The sequence below is a fragment of the Malurus melanocephalus genome, unplaced genomic scaffold (assembly GCF_030028575.1).
Source record: "Malurus melanocephalus ecotype Western Australia unplaced genomic scaffold, MMel_1.1 scaffold_131, whole genome shotgun sequence".
NCBI lineage: Eukaryota > Metazoa > Chordata > Aves > Passeriformes > Maluridae > Malurus > Malurus melanocephalus.
In genome coordinates, this window is record NW_026623363.1 from 763,185 (window position 1) to 789,724 (window position 26,540).

General features: G+C 38.7%; 2 protein-coding genes across 3 annotated transcripts; both read left to right on the forward strand.

Annotated features, from left to right (window-relative positions):
• Window positions 1–252: 252 nt before the first annotated feature.
• Window positions 253–12,546, forward strand: RRH (retinal pigment epithelium-derived rhodopsin homolog). Its single transcript, XM_057370727.1, has 7 exons — window positions 253–825; window positions 5,253–5,443; window positions 6,900–6,999; window positions 7,692–7,845; window positions 8,202–8,370; window positions 9,954–10,132; window positions 11,030–12,546. Exons 1-7 carry the CDS (start codon window positions 720–722, stop codon window positions 11,157–11,159), a joined length of 1,029 nt encoding a protein of 342 aa, XP_057226710.1. The 5' UTR covers window positions 253–719; the 3' UTR covers window positions 11,160–12,546.
• A 408-nt stretch (window positions 12,547–12,954) lies between these two features.
• LRIT3 (leucine rich repeat, Ig-like and transmembrane domains 3) lies at window positions 12,955–25,341 on the forward strand. Of its 2 annotated transcripts, XM_057370726.1 has the most exons (4): window positions 13,969–14,033; window positions 14,156–14,371; window positions 22,177–22,482; window positions 23,502–25,341. In XM_057370726.1, exons 2-4 carry the CDS (start codon window positions 14,158–14,160, stop codon window positions 24,557–24,559), a joined length of 1,578 nt encoding a protein of 525 aa, XP_057226709.1. In that variant the 5' UTR covers window positions 13,969–14,033; window positions 14,156–14,157; the 3' UTR covers window positions 24,560–25,341. The 2 variants fall into 2 exon arrangements, with proteins under 2 accessions (XP_057226708.1, XP_057226709.1); XM_057370725.1 differs by having other exon boundaries at window positions 12,955–14,371.
• The last annotated feature ends 1,199 nt before the right edge of the window (window positions 25,342–26,540 follow it).

Consider the following 26,540-nt stretch of genomic DNA (forward strand, 5'->3'; position numbering starts at 1 on the left):
GTTTAGGAGAGGGAGGATGTTCAACCTTTTAACACATATTCAACAACCATTTTCTAYAGACTAGGCTATTTAAGAAATGTCACAGATGAGTTTTCTGAAAATCATGCTTCAGTTTGGAAAATAYTAGAATGTGTTTTTCTTGTGTCTTTGTCAGAGAGTTTAAATCAAACAGTCTTGAAAAAGTAGGTCATTAAAGATTTGAAGGGAAGGGTTTTAGAGTAAATGTATTCTGCTTTTTAAGGCAAYCGAAATTTGTGTCTTYRTGTTGTACTGCAGGWTTTTGTACTTTGCGTGATGATGGGAATTAGTTCCAAGCCAGGCTGATTGATTGATTGAACTGAGTCAACTTTTGTTGAGGTTTCCCAAGCATTGCACAAGAGGTTTGAGGGGAAAAAGTTTGGGAGCATGTGACAGTTAATCTCATTAGCAGTAAGAATGAAGTTTAAGCATACTGTTCAAAATTTGTTCAGTTCTGTGCTGCTCTTTGTTTTAATTAACAATCTCCTGCATAGATTGGGAGCATAAACTTCTTTCCACTTTAGTCCAATTAAATCATGCTTGGAAGCTGTCAATGGCAAGGGGAACTCCTCCCTACCCCCCTTCTTTTAATTGTTCAGTGAGTCTGTTGAATAATGAAAGAATTTGCTTGACMGGGTTTTGTAGTATTTCGTCTTCTTGATGAATTATTGCAGAGGATAGGTGACAATCTTTTGTCGAAAATGCATTGGAATGACTCATCCAATTCCTCAGAAAGTGACCATGAAGCTCATTCAGCCTTCACACAGACTGAGCACAACATAGTTGCAGCTTACTTAATAACAGCAGGTATGGGCATTGRCAAATTGTTGCGTAACTTTTAAAAATAGAACTTGTAGATCTGGATGCTCATTTTGTASTAACAGTGATGGCATTTCATTTTGTATTAGACAGCTGTCTGATGGCTTTTCTCTGTACTTACTGACAAGTTAGCAATCAGCTGCCTGACTGAAATATGCAGAAACATCTGAAGTGTGCAGAAACATCTAAGTTTTCTGCTCTATATTTGAAGGCAGCGTTGTGTCTCAAAAAATACATTTTGTTGATATGTAATTATAGAAGAGAGTGAAAATTAATTTCTGCCAGTTTGCAAAAGAGATAAAAATAGGGCATAGCTGTCACATCTTGCATTTTTCTGTGATGTGCTTGAAGCTATCTTGAGATTTCTCCTGGAGCACATGTTTGTAGTAATATATGTGTAGTCTGAGCATGTGAGCGGGTGTCTGTTAGGGGGATGTAAGGGGAAGGGTTGGAATGTGACTTAGAGGGAGGGAGCTGGTCATTAATCAGAGAAGAGCAGATTCCAATTGCAGCTGTATTTTTCACCAATGACATGTGTTAGAAAAGCACACTGTGAGGCTTCACATCGTGTTTGTTCCCTTTGACTGCAGTGGTCTTTGGTTAAACTTGAATGATTATGATTTTTTCCCCTCCTTAAAAAATTTTCTGATTATATAACTACAACTGCTTCAGTTGAGCTTTTCTGAAGCRCTGAGTGCCATAATAATGTAATATCCACCTAACCAAAACTGCAACTTACTGTGTTTAAAAATAGGTCTTCTATATCTTAATTACAGAAAATCATATCAGTTTGTTCTTGATTCATACATTGTACCACGAATTTTTCCATGTTGTAGTTAGATTTGAAAATACTTTATTAACGTATTTTACATTTGCATTAAATATTATTGCTAATGGGCACATTTTATTTAGCATATATGTCTGAAGTGGTGAGTATCAAATTGCTGTTCTGGAAAAGTGGGTATTTTTGAATGCAAAGACAATAATTTTTTTAAGGTCTTTAGAGCAATTAATAGAACAGCTACACAGATCAGTAGGCTTCTTAAGAAGCTGTAGAGACTGATAATGGTCAGCCTCAGATAATACCTCTAMCATTTGTATTAAAATTGATTATGTTGTATGTAACAAGGAAATMTTTTCCTACAGTTTTGACCAGCTGGTGTTCAGGATCAAAGCTATCATTGGTGATCACAGKATGTCAGTGGAATTAGCCAGAATCAACCCAGCTCTTTTTTCTTAATCTTGCACCAAAATGGAATATCTTAGAAAAAAAAAAAAAGTTTGATTACTTGTGGTTTCAGGTTTTGTTTTATGTTTTTTTTTTCTAATTATAGTTGAGGAAGTCTAGTAAATCTTTACTTTCTTAATGAGAAATGTTTTTGACAATGAAATCCATAAAATATTTGAAAGTATGATTGATTGCTTTGCAAATGCCTTACCACAGCAAATTTCACATCTGGAAAATTTAAGCCTTGCTAATAAGCAGATGTCTAAGAATGAGAATGAAGTCTGGGTACAGTGTTCATCATTACACTGCTTTTTAAAAGGTTTAAGGTTTCTCTCTYGTTTTCTGAGAAGGAAGTAATTGTGAAGCATTGCACTCTGCAGTGGTCAGTACATTMATTTTTGTGACAACAGGGATGCTCAGGCTGCAGCAAGCTATGCTGCCTTGTGGATATCTTCCTGATTGTAGTGATGAAATACTCTGGCATAATTTTAAAATGCTAGCTAGAAAAGTAAATTTCATGTTMTACAGGTACCTGATTTCTTTTATTTTGATGCTACTGCCCAGCACTGCCATGTCCAACACTAAACCATGTCCCATAAGCACCACATCTACACATTCCAAGGGATAGCAACTCACCTGCTTTTCTGGGCAGTCTGTTCCAATGCTAGCTAACCCTTTCAGTGAGGAAATTTTTCCTAATATCCAAAAGTACTCTTCCCTGGTGCAGCTTGAGGCCATTTCCTTTCACCCTATCGCTTGTTGCGTGGGAGAAGAGGCTGTTGTTCCTCAAAACATTCTTACTTTGCTCTATTATGAGTTTATTTTTGCAGTAGTAACATTTTTAATGAATATAGGTTTAGCAGTTTTCACTTTTTCTTTCCTGTTTATTRTTGCCTCCCCTCTCCCCACCTGACTTTTAAGACTGGACTCTGAATTATTAATTTTTTTTTTTTTTTAAAGTGTGTCTAGAAGGATCTCTCCTTCACCCTGAGGATATGAGTTTACTGTCCTGTTGTATTTCTCATTTCATTTTTGATAGCTGTAATATCTGTTAAAACATGCCTCATAAGAAGCCCGTTTTATTAAACTTGTAATTCTCTTTTGCTCCCTTTCTCCCAAGAGATGACACACTATCTGTCAACAGGAGATCTGACAGAACTGGCACTGCAAGTGTTTTTTTCTTACTATGGTGTTCATTTCAGATCAGATCCTCAGCTCCTTGGTTCAGTTAGTTTTAGGAGCACACATGATCAGTGTCATTCCTGGAATGTGTGAATATATGAAAATGATAACAGATGGCATCTGTGTGGCCAAAAGATGTTGGACCCCCAACAGGAGACCTGCACCTGAGAACAGACTTCCTTGGTGATGTTAAAAGAGTGATAGCTGAGGGTTAACTCTGATTTTGCCTGATTTTTATTTTAAAATTGCTGAATATGATAAGAGGATTTCTTTAATATAGGAGATGTTTCATAAAATGTGGCAGTGAAAATCCATATATGATTTTCAGGTATAATAAAAGAGGTATCAGGGTGACTGAAATAAAAGGATTGTGCTTGATATATGACAGTCATTCACTCACGCACCTTACAGAATCATTCCTCAGATCTGTGATGACAAAAACTGTAATGTGTCAATTCATAGGTGAAACTTCTGAAATATAAACAAAGCAAAACAAACAAAACCCCAAACTGAATGAAAAATTCTGAGGGGCATTTCCATGGACAGTGTGTTGTTAGACTTTTACCAAAATAACATTCCACTATGCACTTGTAAGTTAAGGTGCCCAGGCTATGCAAAAAATTGTAAGTTTAGGATTTGGTTCTGTGATACTGTAGCAGCTGTGCCAGACTAGGAAATCTATGAAAAACTTATAAATTCCTCTTATTATTTGCAAGTAATTTTTTTAATGTCTGTCTTTACTTGAACATGTTTGGATTCTCCCTTGTATTGATAAGGGCTGTGAGTCTTGTCTCTGCTGAGGTATAAGGTAGAGTCTTTAACCTTATTAACTTTATTAATACTTTGTATTAATAAAAGTATTAGAGGGTGAGAGTTTGCTCTGGATACCTCTGGATACAATGGGCTGGAGTCTGAAGAAAATAAAAGCAACAACAATAAAAAGATGCTTTGTGGGAATGCCATGTAAAGTCACTCCACGAGTGAGCAGTAGGATTTGGCTAGGAAAGGGRAGTAGCTGGAGAAAATAAGGGTATGGAGGACACCAGGATCAGAAAAAGCATCCTGATGCACAGGGTCCTGAAGAGTGTCCCGGGTACCTTGAGGAGTCCAAAGCAAATTTCAGAAGGATTGGATATGAGAGAGAATGTTCATTTTAGCTTTAGTTTGTTACAATGCTTTTGAGAAGACTCCTGGCTATTTCTTGGTTTGCCTAAGAATAGATTTCAGATGCAGCTTGAGTCAAGCCAGACCAAAAAAAGGTTGAAAATACACAGATTTTAAGTGAGGCAGGAGCAAGTTCAGTACAGGGCTGGACTTTTCCCATGGCAATGACACAGCCCTAGAGTTTTTCAGGTGGAGGAGAAAGCTYTGGTGCAGGCACAACCATGCTGCTGTGCAAATCATCCAGACTGCTTGGCAAGATTTAGAAAATACAATTTGCAGCAACATGAGCCAACTCTGATGCTGACAAAGCTTGGGACCTCATGAGCAGAGAGAGGRGTTTGTCTGGCTCAAATAGTGATACCAAAGTCAAAGCTTGTGTATCCCTTTTGCCCAGGGTTATTGTCTGAAAGCACAGTGSAAGCTGTCTGCCCAGAATGGAAACCCTCAGGTGCTGGAAGCTTTTTTTCCGACACCTTTTTTTTTTTCCTATCACCAACCTGCATTCTTCTTTACCAGAGAGGTCAGCACTGTTCTAGGTGGCCAGAGTGTTTGAAGTGTAATCCTAGATGCATTTGAATTTCTGCTGTGCTTGTTGTCATTGCATCAAAAGTCTCAGGTGTGGCAAATACTCCACTATTTGTGCTTACTGAATCCAAGGGAAGGCTGCCTAATTGGAAAAGCCTTTTTCTCCTTTTCAGGTGTCTATCCTCTTTGCAAAATTACACTTGACTGAAAATAAAGCTTGTTTGGGACTTATATATCAYAGTTGGCTGCATTGTCTTGTGCATGTGTAGTGCTGGTGTGTATCTTCTGTAAAGTTTTCCTTTTTCTGTTTTTACAGGAGTGATAAGCTTATTCAGTAACATTGTTGTCTTAGGCATCTTTGTTAAGTACAAAGAGCTTCGGACAGCAACCAATGCAATTATTATCAACTTGGCTTTTACTGACATTGGTGTCAGTGGCATTGGTTACCCCATGTCTGCTGCCTCAGACCTGCATGGAAGCTGGAAATTTGGATATACTGGATGCCAGGTATTGCAATTCAGTTGCAGAGAAAGYTTTGASCACTTATAAGCAAACTGAGAAATAAGTAATGACTCTACCTGATGTTAGTTATTTTAAGAGATAAGGTGGAGAATTTGAATCGAGCTGTGAAGCCAGTGTTCTGTGATGTAAGCAAATTCTGGAGACATGTGAATTTCATGTGAATTTCGCTTTAAATTTTTTTTTACTGAAAACGTCAAAGTGTAACCTTGTATCTATCAACTAGACTATTTTAAAATAGCTTTAAGAAGGCTTATAAAATCAAATCCCAGAATGAAGATGGTTATAGTAGCACATGCTCATTTGGTGACTTAGCTGATAGTTAAAAGACTTTGATTGTGGCTGCTGTCTTGATGGTGAGTTTGACAGATCTTGGTGAGTTCTGCTTGGCAAATGCGTGTCCTTTTTGGATGGGACTATTAGGATGTCCAAAATAGAGGCTTCTAAGTCTCTTGGTCTCCATTAAAGATTCRGCCTAATTTTAATAGCTGTCTGTCTTTAAGAATAGACTAAAAAAAATACACTTCCATAGCAGAGAGATGGTGGCCTTTGCTCACTGTGTGTTCTCATTTTAATTCACATTATTGATAGGCTGTGGGCTTAARTGCCCAGGAGTATGAGTAGTAATGTGAAGGCATATACTGAAAATGTGTTACAAGGGAAACATTTYGGACATTTTTATAACAGATGCATATCACAATGTGACATTGCCTCAGTAGACAGTTGCTTCAAGCTCRAAATTCAGTCACTGTTTGACAGGAAGCCTCTCTTTTAACATCTTTGGATCTGGATTGACTTGGAGTGTGTGTGGGTTGATGTGAGATCTCACCAAGRAGGCTTTGAGAGTTAAGACCACTTGAAGCACAGCTCATGTCAACCTAAACCAAATRAATCCTGTGATGGGAGATGGCTGAATGCTGTGTGACTCTATTGTAACTGCTGGTGCCATGTGCCAGTGGTAACACAGCTCTCCCAGTCATGCTTCCTGGTCAGGCTTCCCATGGGATGATGATGCATTTGGAGCATGCTGGGATTGCAGCATSTGCCACTCTGTGCAAAAGATCTGACACACATAAAAATAGGGGGTGAGGGGATAAATCAGTGGGCCATATCTGTGAAATAAGTGTTGTTATACAAAAGATGAAAGAGTGGTAATTAAGAACTCATATTTGCTAATGTTTCATTAACATATATTGAAAACATGAAATAAACCTCTCCAAACTCTGAATCTAAAAATTTACTTATTGAAAGACAGTGTTTCTTTGATTATGAGACTGCTGACTTTAGGATTTCTAATGAGCTGGYTTCAAATTGCCTGCATKGAATTAGTTCCTTCAAGATCTTGCYTATGGAAGGCTGAATGATKWATGTTGATTCAATACACAGATTTGTGCTTGTACCTTTGAAAGATTTCTCAGAAAGGATCTTCTTGTTTTGATTTCAGATCTATGCTGCTTTAAATATCTTTTTTGGGATGGCGAGTATTGGTTTGCTCACTGTTGTTGCAGTTGACCGTTACCTGACCATCTGCAGGCCTGATATAGGTACTGTACTTACAGTCAGAAATCAGTTACTGTTGGGAGCAACAAAATTCTGATTTGATTCTATTGTTTTCTCATGAATGACTCCATAATTACAGTGCTGAGTGTAACTTGAACCTACAGTACTTGGTTAAGTTGGGTATCTAGTTGGCATACTGCTCATTAAGTGAAAAATTCACCTTTAGGCTATTACTCTGTTTGTCAGTTGTGTTTTCATGGCCATTTTCAGTCTTTAGAGGGCCACATCCACACAGAAAAGCACACAAAAAGCCTCTGGCAGTGTGAAGTTTTGACCTCTGTCAAGCAGGTGTGTGCCTGTGTTGTGTTAAYGCCACCCTGGGTGTTTTTCTCTCCTGTGTTCCAGCTGTGTTGTAACAGTTAATTCCTGCCCTGCAATCTTCCAAGGATGTACTTGGATGCACTGTTGTGTAATGAGCTTTTGGCGTGGGGTTGGGATCAGGTATTGYCTGAATGCTGAGAGCTGGGATGGGTGATGGTGTTCAGGTGGCTTTGCCAGGGACCGAGGTGTCAGTCAGCAGTATGAAGCACACATGCTCCAGTGTTTGGGAGTGTTTCCCCCATGGAAAGGGTCTTTATTAACCCATTATGTGCTTGCTGGAAGCCAGTTGTCCCTCTAGTTCGACACTAGAAGCAGCAGATGAGAGCTGTGTGTGATTGTCTGTGCTTGGCTGCAGGAAGGAGAATGACAGCCCGCAGCTATGCCACTCTCATCCTCGCTGCCTGGATCAATGCCATCTTCTGGGCTTCCATGCCCACTGCGGGCTGGGCCAGCTACGCTCCCGATCCCACTGGAGCCACGTGCACCGTCAATTGGAGGAAAAATGATGCGTAAGAGTCMCCCTCGCCCTTTCTTTTAACTTTGCTTCTCGCTGAAGTCTAAGATTGTTTAATTCACTGCTATATGAGCATAACTTCTTTCTGAAGTTTGAAGCGTAAGTAAAAAAAAAAATTAAAATGGTGGAAATAACATAGAGCAAGTCTAGGATAAAAACCTGCAGGAGCTGAGCCATGTCAACTCAATACTTGAAATTTCTAATAAAAAAAAAAAAAACCGTAAAAAAATTTCCTTATTATTTTAGAGCTTGTTATAAAATTCTTAATGAAATCAAAAGACCAAATTATTTGGTAACTTTCCCTGGATGGCTATTTGTAAGTTACTCTGTTTTCTTTTTCTGTCTTATCAGGTCCTTTATTTCCTACACAATGAGTGTAATTGCTGTTAATTTTGTTGTACCCTTAACAGTCATGTTTTACTGTTATTACAATGTTTCCCGGACAATGAAACAATATGCCAGCAGTAACTGCCTGGAGAGCATTAACATAGATTGGTCTGACCAAGTAGATGTGACAAAGGTAAGGTAAATGAGTGCATGTTTTGTTTCAAGCATTTTGATTCTTTTGTGTCAAAATCCTAACGGCGAAGGAACGGTGCAGCCTTTTAAGCATTTTGGTTCCCTAGATTCCTCTCTTTCTTTCATACTAAATATTAGCTGGTTCTGAGCCTTGGTGAAAACTCTTGGCTTGGCTTATCACACTAGATTCTTTATTTTTGGTCTAATAGTCTTTCCAGATGAATAGCAACTTTGAAGGCTGGGAACACTGTGAATTTTCCTTGCCTCTCTCCTGTGTCATTATCTAGAAATGTACCTCTGAGGTGCTCTAGGAGAACTTTTACTCTGGGTCTGTAGGTCCTTAGGCTTTCTGCTTGGTTCACAGATGTGTCTGGTCTGAAATGGATTGCTCAACTCTGATTTGAACTCATGGCCTAGGAATGAAAGTGCATTTTCAGCTTCCAAGCTGTGTGATTCCAATCCCTTGTTCTTTTCAGACTGTTGAGCTTATCTCTTATGTAAGCAGTAGMAAATGTGAGTTATGGCATGAAATTCTATATCTTACCTGGAAAGTTGACATTCTTTTAATGTATAAAAGTCCTTGAGAAATCTTGAACTTCACTAGCTCCTTTGATTTTGTGTAAAGATGTGATTTATGGTTGGGCATGATGAAAAAGTGAGAGAGAATGTGACAGAAGAGTATGTACCTATGTTTCTGAGCCACTTAAGAGTGCAAACTTAGCATTCCTTGGGAAACTTTCTCATTGCTAAGTTCCAAAGAATAGTATTTTTACCAAAAGAGAGTTTCACTTTTATGAAGAACTTTCAGAATWTTTGAAACTGAGGATTCAGTGAAAAATTTAGACTCATGTTTATGAAGCAAATGCATTTGTCCTATTTTGCAGTTGAACACACTAAGTTATAATAAAAAAGATTGATGCTTTGGAGTTAAGCAATATCCTCCTTTAGAACTGGGCTACTTGTTTTTTGCAAATTAGCCTCCTGTAAGCTTTCTATGCAACAAACTTCTAAACTGAAGGGTTCTTCCTTACATTTTGGTATTGTGTCAGGTATTGTGTTTGTATTTAAATAGGGATCTTCTATGAGAGTCACTGCTTGTGTACTGGTTGTGCTCTAGAGCCCCTTTTATTTAATGGGACCATAATGAAGCCTTACAAAACATTTTTATTACATMCTAATTTAATATTTGGCTTAGATTTTTGTGTCTGTCCATTTTTATGGTCTGTAATAGTATCCCAGAGGGATTTATTGTGGGGGTCATAATTAATGTGTGAAGTCCTCTCTGGTAATTTAAACTCCTGATGAACAGAGTTAACATCATCGGTAGTGCTGACATTGAAGAAATATTGTATGTAATGAAATGACAGCATGCCAAACACATGGCATTGAGGTATGCTATTAAATCCCCAAAGTGAGATTTCATTGTGAGCTGTCAGAATGTGTCAGGTGTGCCTGTTTATATATTGTTTCATTCAGGATAGCTCTATTTTCACCTAGGTGCAAGTGCTTGTGTTAGGAGGTTTTGTCTTGAGGTCTTCATCTTGAGGTAATATTGATCACGTGTCTGTTCCTCTTGTTTTACAGATGTCTGTTGTGATGATTGTGATGTTCTTGGTGGCATGGTCTCCATATTCTATTGTGTGTTTGTGGTCTTCCTTTGGAGACCCAAAGAAAATTTCTCCTGCCATGGCCATCATAGCCCCTCTATTTGCAAAATCTTCCACTTTCTACAATCCKTGCATTTATGTCATTGCAAACAAAAAGTAAGTGTTCTTAATTTAGTACCAGTCTATTTCATGATTATAGCCTACCATCTGAGTATAGAAGGATCATCTCTAAAATATGACAAGCTGATTAGTGAAAAGCAGAGGATACCCCACTGTTAATTTACCCAAGATGACCTTTTGGACATGAAACCTTAAAATAAATTGTTTTGATAATCATCAGAACATACGGAATTGATACATAKTTTTGAGAACACATTGACATAGCATTTGAAAGTCCACTTGTGTTTTCTCAAGGGAATTCATGATGGAATTTGTGTTGTATCAGTAGTAGACTGCTTTTAATGACTGTGGCCAAAGTRTGTGGCTTAGTGACGTGTAACTTGTGTAGATTTTCTTGTTTGATTTGGGATGTRTCTTATTCTGGCTAATTAGGATGGATTGACCCTTTTCATTAAAGTAAATAGGTTAAGCCTGTTCTGATTTGAGCAACCATAACAAATGCTCTAATCAAGCAAGTGCCTCTGACTGAGGACTGGGTTTTGCAAAGAGGCATTATTCCTGTCTCTGCTACCAACCTTCAAGCAGAGCCTGTGGTCTCTGTCTCGGTGAGCATACCTGATCCTGCTGAGTCAATGGAAAAACATCTGTTTTTTTTCCCATTCTGTAAGTTCATGTTTGTTGTGGCTGTACCCTCTCTTGGGATAAACAAAAGCTTCTCTGATCCCTGTTGAAGAAATGAAATTAGCTGTACATTTTTGTACATGGAAGTGAAAGAGACCTTTTTGAATTCCAAATGTGTGATTTTTTAATAAGTATGTTCTACTAAAATTGAAAGCTATTAATAGTTAAGTAATAGTTAAGTAATAGTTAAGGCCATCCTGTTTGTTTCTCCAGCTAATGATCTCTCTGGTTTCCCTTTCTTGCCCTTTGCAGGTTTCGGAGGGCAATCATGGCAATGGTGCGATGTCAGACAAGACAAGAGATAACCATAAACAATGCCTTGCCCATGAGCGTGTCTCAAAGYGCATTGACATCACAGAACTCCAGTCATTTGCCTGCATAAGTTACATGGAAAGGAGTGAAATCTGGGTTCAAGTTAATTAATCTTTTGGACAATTAATCTTTTTGAATAGTAAACTTTCCCGGCCAGCTGTTTTGTGTCAGTCACAGTAATCTTTTTAGAGAAGTTAAGGAGACAAAACCKACCAAGACTTTAGTTTTTGAGAGTGAGGTTTATTGGCCTAATATGTCTGTCCCAAACAAAAAACAATGGCAAAATGGCCACTGTGACTCTTACAGGGTTAGGCAAGGTGACAGAGGGGCCAGGAGAGACTGCAGTGCGAAGGGCTTAGGTTCAGTGACCCTAGGTATTTCATATATATTAGTTTCTTTCATAAAGTACTTTCCACTAACTTCCCTTGAAAATTTTCCAGATTTGAAATATTCTGGATGTTCCCTATGGCTGTATATATTTCCATACCAAGTGTCCATGTTGATATGCTTTGCAAAGTTCTGTTTCTGTGAATATGTCAGGATGCAAAAATGTCTACCCTAAACCTATAGAATATTTTACTAGGTTTCARGATTTTGAAGARATTTCAGCATATTTAAAATATTTTWAAAATTTTGACTCAGAGACCAAMATAATTTGTAGAAAAGACAGCTTTTGTTTTGTAAGTGCCAAGTTTCTAGTGTTTGTGACTGCACAGCAAATCTTGAAATTGTGACAAAATGTACCCTAAAGCGCCACACTTGGGAGGCACGTAAAACTGAGTAAATATTTTTGGTACTTTCTCATCACTTCTAAGTYAATCTTATGTTTATAGAGGTCTGATGTTTAATTTTCAAGAAATACCTTTCACAGTATGAGCAATGGATTTATTCAGAATGAAAAAATGACTTTATATAGATCTAGCTTCAATTATTATGTATGTATTMAATTATCTACCATTTGGCTTTGCAGTGTATAACTTATTTAAAGTATATGTGTATTTTTGGCAAAGTCCTGTTTTTACAGGATTTTTTAAAAGCTCTGGAATCTAGGCTCTCTATTACTTTGTCATTTTCAATATTAAAGAAAATGCCATGCAATATCCTCACAGTGTACTAGATTTCCTTCAGGAGCCTTGGAACACTTTTTAGACAGTAACTAATGCACTTCCTCTTAGAAGAAGAAAAGAGGTATTTTCCTGCATGCTAACTCTACAAGATGCATATTAGAACAGCCTTGGAACACGGTTGGATGTGATTTGAAGCAGAGTGTGTTCTGACAGAGTGAAGAATGAGYTGGTTTAACTGATGCCATTCAGGATACATTTGAAGGTTAAGCAACTCCAGATCTCGGCTAATCTGCTGTAATCTGCTGTTACTAAATGGATGGCTACATTCACACTGGTAGCACACTGCACATGAGTGCCTAGGAATAAAGCTTTTGCATTTTTTCATGTCAGTTCTGGGAGGAAGCCATGTATCTGTTTATTTACTTCTACCTCCTAATAAGTTTTTTTGAAGAAGTTTATGGCTTTTGTCCTTCACAATGCACTTGTGTTTACCATGGCAGGAGTGATGGCACTGGATCAAGGTATATATTTTATTATTTGTTATATAGGGCAATCTAWAAGGAAAAGGGTTGAAGAAATTGAAGATAACGTTCTCATAAATTGCAAATYAGTTCTAGCGTAGTTGAAATGAAAGCATATTTTACATTAGTGGCTAGCAGCATTCCTGAGAAGGAGCAGATGGTGATTATGGCTTTGTACTTAGCAAAKAGCTACTCTAAATCTTCATTTTGCAGGAGGCAATTTCTTTCTGCTCTGTGRCTTTCTWRCTATTGTAATGTCCTTTCTATTTMTGCAAACTAGTTAACTACTGTGAGRTAATTCTGGTTTAAATAAATACAGAWTTTTTTTTTKCTTTTTTAATCTGCAGTAAATCATATGATTTTTGACAGTAAGGAGGTTAATTTGAAATGTGGTGACCTGGTATTGTCATGTCCATTTTAGGAAATACTCTTTGTCATTGCTATTTGTTGTCACAGCCTATCTGCTATAAAGCTGCATGAGGAAAAAGTAAAATAGAGGAATAATCTAGAGAAAATGGAGAGAAAATTAGAATAGACTTATTGATGGCAGGGGAATCTTCAAGCTAGTATGTGCAAACACTATACCCCAAATAAATTGATTTCTGAAATCAAATTACTAAAAATGCAGAGAAATCCCATTTCACTGAAATCATTATGAGCAGAAAGTTCTTGTCATTCTCTACAAAGCAAGTAATTTGTACATAGACATCAAAAAGAGGCCTAGTAAGATTTTCTTTACTGAATTTTCTTTGGTATATTTTCAATTTTCATTCTATTCCAAAAGGTAAGTATAGAAAATAATTTGAATTGTCATCATACAGAAAAATTAGAGCTTAGTGGTCATAATTTTGAGTTTTAATACTTTTAACAAGGGGGCATGCAGTTCCCATTTGAGATAGATGCATGTACTATTCCTTGTACAATGGATTCTGTCTTTCAGTTGTCAGTAGAGTGGGGTAGGTAGAGAATAGTGCTCACATGCTTTAGAATCAGGCAAATCTAGATTTCAGAAAGGATCAGTTCTGGTTTGTGCTCTTTTTGTCTTTAGAGACTCCTTTTTTGTGGAGTTTGTGCAGAGGACTGTTCTTTATTTCCATGTTCTTTGTTCTGGTAGCAGTATTGCAGAAACTTACAGTATTTGCATTTAAATCTGAAATTCAAATTTCTGATAAATAAATGGAAATATATCTCTCCCTTTTTTCCTCCTGATGCTAGGTCTGTACTCTGCAATGATCCTGACATGTATGAGATCCCTGTGAATGTTCCTGTGGATACTGTAAAACTTCGTATAGAGAAAACTGTCATACGAAGGATTCCGACAGAAGCCTTTTACTACCTGGTGGATCTCAAATACCTGTGGGTAACTTACAACTGTGTAGCCAACATTGATATCAGCAGTTTCTATAACTTGAAACAACTGCATGAGCTGAGGCTGGATGGTAATCTGCTMTCAACTTTCCCTTGGGAATCCCTGGCAGAGATGCCCAACTTACGGACTCTGGATCTGCACAACAACAAAGTGACCAGCATTCCCGCYGATGCCGGCCGCTACCTGAGAAACCTCACCTACCTGGATATATCCAGCAACAAGCTGACCACCTTGCCATCAGACCTCATGGACATTTGGCCCCCCTTCTCAGGAGCTATCGTGTCCAAGAGCACAGACATTCTGGTGACACAGAGAGTAATTTTGGGTATGTTAAACCTGCCTCATTACTCATTAGAATATACATAAGCATTAAATTGCGGGTGAGAGTAGTTAGGGAACCAGCCTAGGATGCAGGAGGGGTTTTTTTACTCACGTTAGTCTTCTGGTTTGCTCTGCTGTTATTTATTTATTTTCTGTTGGTAACAGAAAACCATCAAATTAAGACAGTGACCTCCATGTGTGTTGTTACCTCAAAGTTATAAAACTGAAGTAAAAGCTATGAGAATCCAGTCCCTAGGAATACAGGCCATATGGAGTATTCAGTAGCTATATAAATGCAGGACTTTACATTGTGTTTCTGGTGACATTTCCCTGATCTCTGTACRTGTTTGCAACTAGAAGCATGTCCATTTGCAGCTGGTTTTCTCCAGAGGCTCACAAGCCAAGCAAGTAGCTGGAGCTGAGGCTCATGCAGAGCCAGTCCTGTGACATGATGCTGCAGATAGAGTTGGTTGCTCAAAATAGGGCAGCTCTGCTCTCCTCTCCCCAGGACCYCTCTTGACCTTGCATTACTCTAAAGCTGACTGATTATCCTGAAGTTTTTCCCAATTTACATATTGAATATGAGAGAGAGCAGGAATCCRACCCCTGCATATTCACAATATTTTTTCAGTGTTTGGGGTAAGTATTTAAGAATGGTTTGGTCAGACTCTGATTTTTTCACAATTTGATCCCTTTCTCTATTATGCAATTGCACCAGTTCTGTTTGTGGTGTTGTGCTTTCTCTTGCACTGTATCTCCACTTCCTAGTCTTGCTAGGGTAACCCCTTTCTCTTCAGTCTCAGGCTGGAACAGTTCTATCAATAGTGTTCTTTTCTATCCCTGTTTACATATAAGTGYTTGTTTCGGTGTTTTTGTAGTGTAGCAGGTGGAAGGGAGGAAAACCAGCTGGCTGTCTCTACTGCAGTAATTCTATAAGCACTGGTAAAGATTAGTCCTGTTTTGTACTGCCCAATATTTCCAATTTCCTGATYGAAACCCCTGCTATTCAGTGTTAATTTAGTCATCTGCATTCTTTCACAGCAGAAGCTGCAGCTTGAAACTCAATCAGATCATAWTTTATATAAGTAACTTCACAGATGTAAGTAGGTTGCACTTCATAAGCACAGTAACTGTAGGTTTGCATCATTACAGGGTCTTCGTTTATTCAAAATTTTTTTAAAAAGTGAGAAAAAGCTGTCAAAGTAAATCCGTCTCATTACTTCTTTCCCTGTCCCCACACTGAAGGCAACAGGAGGCTGTAAAGTGGAGCTGACTGTGCTAGATCTAATCCTCATGATCTCGTGTGGGAGTCCCASAGGTTAATTGGTTTCCTTGTCTTACATAGACCTCAACGCTGGTAAGACAAAAGAAAAGGAATTAACAAAAAAAACCAACTAAACACCAAAAAARTCATAAAACCACACACACTCTTCTCTCCCTTTAACTCTGGGCGCATACTCTTCTCTTAACTCTGGGAGCCATCTGCAGGCTTCCTTGGTGCAGGYACTTTTCCTGCCTCTTGTAGTCCTGGCAAAACCTCTGGAGGAGGCATTGAGTTCTTTGGAGAACTGGGATGTGACCTTTGGACCATTTTCTGTTACGAATCACAGCTGGGTTTTAACACAGATCTCCAGAGGGGTACACACACTGGGTTTAAACAGAACCTTGCTTCTCTTTAAATTTAATGTTAGATGCCAAGGGAGGCTCTGTGCAGCCATTATGGCTTTTGACCTGGGAATGGAAGGTGCCAGGTAGTGCTTTCATTGTACTGTGTTGAGTAAATGTACCTTGGGTAAGCTGTGAATGAGTTAGCTGATTTTTTTTTTTGCATTGACTTCATAGCTTTGTGATTAGTGCATCCCAATGCAGGCAGACAATGCTTGCTACATAAGAAATTCTACAGTAAATAAGAAAACATTGCCTTTCTCTGGAGTTTAGAAAGTGCAACGCTCTTTATGTTATGGTTTGTTTTGGTAAGTTTATTTAGTCTCCACTGAGTATTAGTTTTAGTATCTATATTACTGGAGATAATGAAGTTGTAGTTATGGCAATCACACTCACTGGTGCTCTGATGGRCTTACAAAGCAGCTGTTTTTCGGGAATGAATGGCTGATAGAATTTATCAAGCTATGGAAAGGTAACTGAAGAGTTGAGCTGTTGCTGTAATGCTCCAACCATCTCCAAAGTGATGTTAGCATGTCAGGAACAAGGTGTGCTCCCTGGCACTGCTTCCTCTCTGACCTCTCTCCTGTCTCTGCTGGAGCCTGGGGAAGGAGTGCATCCCATAGATTGTCTCCTCCTCTGAGCTGGAGGATCACAGGGGTATGTGATCCAGGAAGATCCAGCCTGCTGGGGTACAGATCCAGAGGAGCTGAGCCATTCTGGTGAAGTCAGTGCTGTTCTTAAAGCTTGTGGCCAGACCACCCCAGAGCCTTCTGTGAAAACCTCTCCAGTGCTTATCTGTCAGTGAGAAAGTTTCTCCTAATATCTAACCTCAATCTCCCTTACTGCAAACTAAGCTGATTACCTCTTGTCCTGCAGGGCATGGGCATACAGAAAAACTAATCACCATCTCTTATAGTAATCTTTCATAAGTTTTCCTTCCCTCTTTGCCATCCTAACTAACCACACCATTTCTGTCACCAGCTTCTAATACAATGTGAAGGTTTTTGTGTAGGTGGTTTTTTGTTTTTTTTTTTTTTGTGTGTGTGTGGTTTTTTTTAAGGTTGGATTTTGTTTAGTTTTGGTGTTGTGGGATTTATTGTTTTGGCTTGGTTTTGTTGGGTTTTTTGTGTGGATTTTTCTTTGTTCGGTTGTTTTTTAAATTTGTTTTTTGTTTGGTTTGGTTTTTATTTGTTCTGTATGTGTTTTTTTTAAAATTCCATTTTCTGCCATAGTCACTGGTTCCCTTTGGACTCATTTAAGTTTAAAAAAAACATGTTTCTCTTAAAATGTGATGCCCACAACTGCACACTTTGATGCTGAAGAGTGYCCTATGTGCTCCAGCCCCTCTCTGTGGGAGCATTCAGCCTGACCYATGTACCTACATGGAACAATCACTGCAGCCAAAACTCTGCTGGGARCTGGAACCCAGAGTAAATAAATGCTGTTTTTGTCTAGTCAGGAAAACAGCGGTCAGATTCTAATTAGTGTAATCAATTATGGCTTGAGCTGTCTTCTCTCCTGGTTCTGACAGAACAAGATTGTCACTTGTATGTAATTAAGAAGTTCAAAACCAGCAAGGCCCTAAACKCATATGTTCTTGCATATGTATTTTTTAACACCAGGAGGAAATTTTATCTTCATTGTCTTGACTGAGCATCAAGATGTATAAGAACGTTTGTGTTCCCCATGTTAACTTCAAGGACTCTTGGAGGAGCCAAAGACTATTGCCAGGGGACTGGAATGTTRGCATCTCCTTATCCCAGGTCATCACCTCTGTACTGAGAGCTTTGGGCTTTTTACTACCTCCCATGTGGGGATGATGTGCCTCTGTGTGTGCACCATGCTAAATGAAAGAGGATTCAGGAATGATTCCTGGCCAAATGGCTCACTCTGGCTCTCATCCACACAGTTTAGGGCCAGCTCTCTTGAAAGCTGTCWTTGTAAGATTTAGCCCTTGGTTCMCTGAGGGTTCTACAGGATGTTACTRTGATTCTAGAATGTAATTCTGGAAGTGGGGATGTTTTATCTTCAGTCTAACCTGCCTGAAAAAAAAGTGAAAATTGCATTGGAAGCCATTCAGCTGTGCTTTTGTGATATGAAAAATAGCAGGGGTATGATGTGTGCCTGAAGGACTGACAGACATGCAGAAGAGTTTGGAGGTACAAAGCCTGCTGCACTTGCATTGGGGACAGTAACCTGATAGAGGGGGAGCCATCCTGGTGTGATCTCATCCTTAAACCTTTCAGAGAGCAATCCCTGGAGTGCAAACTGTCCCTGGAGCCTCAGCCTTCTTTGTATTGGCAAGTGCCCGTTGGAACAGCTCAAAACAAAGCTGTGGAGTGAGCTGAAAATTAAACAGTGCAAATTATTGTGGGAGCAGTGTGTGAATTCATCTGGCTTTCTTGGTTACCTCTGGACCGATAGCCTAATAATTGGATCCAAATCACAACTGGGTTTCAGCTCTGGCTGCTGTACAGAGATTTACATTTCTGGCAGGAATGATTGCAGAAGCATTTTCCGTATGGTGGGCTCTAGTGAGTCACTGAGAGGAGCAGAAGGGCCCAGTATCTGACAGAGTGGCAGTTATATGAGATCTTCCCTCTGTTGCATGCGGAGGTGCCAAAAATTTGGAATGCTGCAGGTCCATCAGGCTCCCAGCTGTTATGCTAGACCATTGGGTAGATACTGCTTTTCCTGAAACTATTCCTTAGCAATTGTCATGAGGTGAAAACCGTGTGACCGTGTTGGATATGGAATTGACTGTGAGAACCATAGACCAAAATCTGTAGGTTCAGTCAGAAAGAGCCTGGGGTAGGCTGGCCCAGGCTGTGGTGAACATTTTTRTCAGCCCAAAACTTGAATATTTTTCATCTTGCCATTTTGCAGCAACTGAAAAGCAGTGTGTTACACAAGTTGTGGTCTGAGTCTGGTTACTGATTTACAAAGGAAATTTTGCTCKTAACTGAAGTCCATATTGACACAGCACAGGGAAATGCTGCTTACTGAGAAGACTACAAAAATGTACATACACAGGCACACATATATATAAGTTTACCCTTGTACATGCAAGCATACATATAAATGTATGAGAGTAAATATAAAATATGCTAAATCTAGAATAAAAGGTTTTAGAGCTATTTATAATTTATAATTAATATTAAAATAACACTGCATTGGTATATTGCAATGCATAAATATTTATCAATGTTTGTTTTGCCTTGGCTAGTATTTCTTCCTCAGATCAACAAACTGCCCTGATATTTCTACAAAAGAATCCAGGATTTAAAAAGACTTCTTGGTTCCTCAGATACATGTGCCATCAGAGACTTATTATTTTCATTTTTACTTCTTAAATTATTTCTTTTATTAAAGCTCCCTAATCTTTTCCATTTTCTCCCCCCACCCCCACTTTTCTTTTTTCTTTCACATGTTTGTTCTCACTTCTAACATCTTGTCAACACAAGCTGTTAAAGTTCAAAATGCCCTTTGTAGTTTGGGAACTACGTTTACATTCACATTTCTGTTCAACACCGACCAAAGTGTAACGAAATTCAGCATTTTATCCTTGCTTCCAACTCAATAGTGCTTTCATCTTTTCATTTTGGGAGCTCACATGACTTGATGATTTACAATGGCTAAAAATAATGGTGATGCCGTTAGGTATTGGCAAGACACAGATAAACAGAAGGGTTGTGCCACAGAGGCAAGGCAGGAGCTCCTGAAGCTGTATATATTATATATGTTCATGTAAGTCCTGCTTATTTAGGTAGTTCCACTGGGAATTGTGATGGATGGGAAGATGAGGTGACTGACTACCATAACTCTTTCTTTGCACTACTCACTGAAGTGCAGAGTTTTCTGGGAGTGCAGCTTTCTTCTGAAACTGAAAGCAGGACTTCAGAATGACCTGAGATGGTCAAAGCTGTGTCCCAGGCTGGGCTAAACAACCACCCAATCTAAGGACTGTTCATCATTGCTTCATCATTCCTTTTATTTTGTCAGTTTCTGATAATTATTGTTATGACTTTGGCTTTTCTTCAGGACACTGGGAGAATAAGAAAGCTGTGTAGGTGTGTATGTATATTAGGAAAAGTTCCCTCACTGAAAGGGGGATCAGGGAAGTGATGTAGTCAACATTCCTGGTAGAATTTTAAARAGGTGTAGAGTGGCACTCCAGTATGTGGTTTGGTGCTGGACTCGTCAGTGTTGGTTTTACAATTAGACTTGATGGTCTTAAAGGTCTTTTCTAATGTAACCACTCCATGATTCTATTTCAAAGGTTTTGAGCACTTTGAGTAGGTTAGAAACAATAATAAATCACTTCCTTTCCTGCAGTAAAGTTTGTAGGAATCAGAAATGTGTCAGAAGAAATATTTTCAGTAGTGCTCAGTGTAAGGGAGAATCTGCTGTCCAGTGTATGGGACAAGACTATTTCTTAACATAGTGAGGAAAATTGACCTCTTACAAGCAAGTGAGAAGAAAARAAATTACAGTATTGTCTCAAACAACAGATGTTCCCTGATAGAGAAGATGAGCACAAATAGTTACATACATGTGCTTGATTGAGAGGAATTTTTATAAGCACAAACAGTTGATATGCCTAGATATGGAAAACAATTGGATGGTATCTTTTCTCTTTATGAATATATGTATGAAGTTCACAGGCAAAATTTTTCTATTTTTGACATTTKTTTTGAGAAAAAGCAGTTGCTGATACACTTTCCTTTGCTTCTCCATCTCTGTTCCAGCAAACAATAAGTAGTGAATAGATGTAAAATCTCTTCTGTCTAGGAGGGGTGAAATTGGATTGTGATGTCAAAGTCATGGTATCTCTTCAGGTCAAGTCTTGTTTTAAAGAACAGGGATTAATTGGGGTTTACCACAGTTTTAACCAATCACTACCATTGTGCTTAAAATAACCTAATCTTGGTCTGGTGATAAAGGGAAGCAGTAGTAAATTATTCATGTATTTTTTCATCTGCAGTTTTTTTCCAGAACAAAGCCCATCGTTTTTCCAACAGCTGTTTTGATAATTCTTGACAATGCACACTGAACAAGATTTGCAGGTGATTAGGGCTCTCTTTTCTTTTCATACTGGTTTGACTTATATATATTTTGGAAAAAATTAGAAAGGCATACCCAAAATTATAAATCAAATAAGAATATAGTTGAACTCATGAGTGGTATGCTGTGTTGTATTTTACCTGGTGAAGCCACTGTTGCTCTCTGAAAGCCAACATGGTGGAACAATCAATGCCAGTTGAGGATTTAGATTGATATTCCTCAGAAATGGCTATTCTCTTTCACCATAACAAGTTCACAAAGAGGGAGAAGCTTCTCATTGTAAGACTGGAACCAATAAGCAAATGTTATTGGCTCTGACAGAAGACAGAGTTCTCTCTATCTCTGATAGAGGTGTGTGCCATCATAAAAATATTGTAGTCATCAAGGTTTTTTTTGTGATCTTTTCTATTTTCTCCTCTTCTGCTATTCTTCTTGAATGTATTTAAGAGGCTTTACGGAATTGAAGCCAGATTCCTAACAATATTGGTGTATTTCAGAACCAGGTAAGAATTTTGTTGGCCTAAAGCTTTTTCTCCTTAGCCTTTATCCCTTTTTCTCAGGTGGCAGAGATGTTGGTGTAAGCTCTAAACCCTTAAATCACCGTGTTCTCCTCAAGCATTGAGAAAAGGGTCAGGGGAGGTCAAGCTGTAAGAGCCCAAAGAAGGACTAAGAGCAGAGGAGAGTGACTGGAGRCACTAGCCCTGAGAAGCTCTCTTTCCAGGAGGCACAGGCAGGTGAAAATGGATCATCAGCTTTAAAAAATCTTTTCAACGAGTTTTTTCCTAGATAAATAGCAAAGTTAAGCATAGGTAGTGCCAGCACATCACTATGCTCCTGTAAATTTCYGTGAAGAAGTTTAGCTTAATAAACATTCATTCTGTTCTCCCTAATCTCTGCAAATACTCCCCCACCAACCAGCTGAACAAAAAACTCAAGTTGAAAGAGAAAAGATTGACTCAGAATAGGTCCAGAGTTGTCCTTGATTGTATTTGGTGGTGGTCATGTGTTATACTGTAATCACAATATCCATATATTGACTGACAACATTTTTTCCTTTTCCCTCTTCCCTCCCTGCCTCAGGTTTTCAGGACAACCCATGGTTTTGTGACTGTCGCATTTCAAAGCTAATCGAATTTTCCAAAATCGTGGACACCTCYGTTGTGCTTCTTGATCCGTTGGTTTCATGTAGTGGACCCGAGAGCCTGGCAGGAATCTTGTTCCAGAGGGCTGAGTTGGAGCAGTGTCTCAAACCATCTGTGATGACATCAGCGACAAAAATCACCTCCCCTCTGGGCAGCAACGTCCTGCTGCGCTGTGACGCCACGGGGTACCCCACACCACAGCTCACTTGGACTAGGTCAGACAATATCCCAGTGAACTACACAGGTATAACTGCTCTTCTCTAGGAAACGGGAGAAACTAAAATTGTTGGGTGGCTTGTGCTTTGAGATCACTGCCATGAGTAACAATGGAGCAGCTGTTGCATCAAACTGGCAATCAGATCTGTGCAGCAGCGGTTACGAAATTCTTTGTCTAGTTCTCAGTCTTAACAGGTCCAGCAGGCTGTTTTGCTTCTGGATGTGGTCTGTTACAAGAACTGTGCATGGAAGGCAGAAATCGATGAAGTGGGGGAAGAATAAAGGAAAATGGAGATTGGGTTAGTAGGGCCCTAACTCAGAAGCTGGAAAGCAGAAAGGAGAATTTGTTTCTGGAATATCTGTTCTATTTCAAAATGTTCGTGTTAAAAAAGCCAGTGAGACCATAGCTGAACCACTTAAAACTCAGCATTGTAAACMCAGGATTTTGCAAATCCATGTTTTCTGTGTTATTTGCAAATGCTGCGTTGTCTGATATCATTCTAACAGCTGTGACAGATATCTATGTAGTAACTCAGATGTACAAAATACTACTTGCTAATGCCACTGAGTTAGCAGTTATCATAGGTCTGAATAGGATGAAGGTAAGAATAGTGAAATATCTTAGGGCAAAGGTAATTTCCAATAGTGCTTTAAATGKGTAACATGGCCAGTGTCATGTGAAGTCAGTGGGACTGGTGTTTAAGAGTCAGCAGCAGCTTTAAGACATTTGACTTCACTTAATGGGGTTTTGTTTTTCTTGGTGAAAATCCAAACTATATTCTAATTACTCCAGACAATTATTTCTATTTTGATCCAAACGGAGCACTTTTATTTAATAATAGAATATGCCTGGGAATTTCATAGTTTGTGTTGGAAGTTTTGGTTTGATTTGTTGCAGGTCGTTGTTGGGGTTTGTGATTGCTTGTGTTTCATTGAGAGTTTAACACATGTGATTCCTTTGGTCAGAAAGGGAAGAAGTAGTCTAAGAATGTTGATTTCCACTTTACTTCCCCTTCATAATGTTCTACTCTTTGGATTTTCCCATAGTAATTCAAGAAACACCTGGAGAGGGTGTCAGATGGTCCATAATAAGCTTGACAGGAATTTCGTACAAGGAYGCAGGAGAATACAGATGCAAAGCCAAGAACTTGGCAGGAATGTCAGAAGCTGCTGTGACAGTCACGGTGGTTGGTGTGGTTACTACAACTGTGTCACCACAGAAGTATGGAAGGAAGCCAGAGGCTGAGAATACAACTCAGGAGGAATCCAAGCAGGAGCCTGAGAGGACAACCACACCTCTTCCYACCACAGCGACCAGCACAGCTCTGGTTAGCACTGAAAGATCAACCAGCGTGACATTTACTGACAAAAAGCAATCCAGGCTCGTGTTAGATGGAAAGAAAATTTCAAAGGCAGTGACAAATGGAAACAAAAAGCAGGCTGGAGATTTAAGCAAGAAAAGTGAGGACACTTTATTGAATACAGCACCTGTGGCTGAGCAAAACGTTACTGTGAAGAATCTAAGGGTGATCAGTGAAACTGATGAACGAGTGACCTTAACTTGGAAAACTGTCAATGCCACCGGCAATTCTGCTGTGACTGTGTTATATTCCAAATATGGTGAGAAAGATATGTTGCCTCTGAGCACTGATTCTAGCAAAAACAAAGTCACAATTGATGGTTTGGAACCTAGCACTCAATATATGGCATGTGTCTCGCCCAAAGGTGTGCCACCTACGAAAGAACAGTGTGTTGTTTTCTCCACTGATGGGTTAAATGATGAGAGCAGCTCTCAGTTTTCTATTCTGATAGTGGCCAGCAGTGCAGCATGCGTGGTTGTTTTACCTTTGATATTTTTCTTACTCTACAAAGTTTTAAAACTTCATTTGAAACCAAAATCTGCAAAGGAAGCTGACCTTGCAAAAGAGACCTATGTGAAATTTGAAACACTGTCGCTGAAGCCGCAAACAGTGAGTGCAAGAGACCAGCTCTGGGCACGAAGGTACACAGATGAGTCAGAAAGGCTTCTACTTTGCTCTAGGTCGAGCATGGACTCTCAAATGACCTTCAAAAGTGAGGGSTCCAGGTCTGAGTATCTCTGTTGAATGTGGCTGAGTGTGGAGAGGTGGATTAAACAATAGGTAAAATGAATCCAGAATGACAGTGCTGCATGTGGAAGCAGGTTGATGCTAGGTGGTGGTCAGAATATGTTATCTGGTGAAATAGTTCTACTGGATGGTGGTGGGTAGGAGGGAGAATACAAGAAAAATGTTGCCTGTCTATTTTCTTTTTTGTATGTTTGTGATTTTGGATATGAAGGAATTATGTTCTTCCAAAGAAAAATACTGCATGGAATGGTTCCCTGGCTTTATTAAAACATTCTGTTTTCTCTCATTTTGCCTCATGATATGCTAGTTGCATGTATCAAACATGAATCAYAATCCTCATGGAAGCCATGTACCTCAATATAATTGGAGAACAGTTTCAACTACTTCTATCRTGGTCAAAACTATCTTTTTGAAAATACAAGTTTTCTTCAGACATCAGCTTGTGCTTGGAGATGTCAAACAGCTGTTCGTACAGTATCTTGGGTTGAAAATATTCTCAGGTCAGTGAAGACTGAAGTCACAGTTTATGGACTCTTGAGAGGTACAATACACATCATATTGTCATTTTGCAGATGCTATTGCAGAGGGAAAAGAAGCTTCTTTAGTGCCCTGAAGCTCAGGTAGGAAATTATGAGAGAGACTCTGGATGATAATGTCAATTTACATCAAATGATCTTATTGCAAAATCTCAGCCTTAGAATTTTCTTGGATGTGTCTGTCTATATACCTCAGTTTCAGAAATCTCTGCACAGAAAATTTTGTGGTACTGTGTAATAAAACACACACTCAATATTATAGATTACACAGATATTAGACAATAAAATGTACTACACTACAGTAATTTAATGCATTTTGAGAGACAGTAGGAGGAGGTTTTGTCCTCAGRTCATGTTGGGTGTAAATTTTAATGAAGATAGTAAAAGTTGATTGTGAGTATGTTTCCTAATATTTAAAAACCAGGAATTAATAGTAACGATGAATTCAGAATTGCCTATTACTAAAAATAATGAATTGTCTATTCTGAGGCTGCTTTTTTTAATGCCTGAGGTAAATAAGAGAACTTTTGTTGTTCTAGGTTCAGATACTATGTTTAGAAGTATGAAGAAGAATTAACCACAATTTAGTTTTTCCTAAAATTTACAGCTGTGTTGTTTTCTTGGACCTCTCTATGCCTAGAGGAGCTGTTTGTTTTGCTGGGAAATTGGGAATTGACATTTTCCAGCAGGAGAAATATTACTCAAAGCTACAAACCAAAGCTTAGTTTGTCAGCTTCAAACAGCAGCATTTCTGTGTCGCTAATGTAGGATGAAATTTTGCCTGCTGGAATGCTGACAAGCTTATCTTGTAAGGCATAGCTTGGTGAAGGGAAAACACTTTGTCAAACGCCTCCAACATAAAATCGTGGCAGAAAATGAACACACTGAAAAATCTCTATAGTACCAACATACAGTGTCCAATGACCAGGATTAGTGGAATGAGTATTTGAAACTATGGGAGCTGCAATAAGGAAGCAGGTGAGATGCTGAAAAGTGCAGAATCACCTTGCCTGCTTAGGCTTAGCCTTGGTGTTCCTTTCCGTGTTAYAAGTATGTGTGGTTAAAAAGAAATATTTCTTTTTTTTTTTTAATGAATAATTTTGTTTGCAGTGAAAATGGTTTTAGTTTTCTAAGTGGAATATTTTACTTTGGCAGGGTTTTTTTTTAAATTTAGGATTGTTTTAGGGAAAACAGATTTGTTTTGTGTCAAAACCAAGGCTCAATTGACAAGTTAATTACAAACCAAGTTTTTAACAAGACTTGAAGTGCTACAATATTTGCCTTCTGCTATCCTGATAGAGAATATAGTTGGTAGTTGTTGAAGGTGTTTCCAGTTAAAAACACCACATTTTTTGTTAATGAGAACAAATTGTTTTAACTTTCTTTCCCTGGTGAGTATTTGATTTCAGGTTTCAAAGCTCTAAATCTGGAGTTCAAAAGTG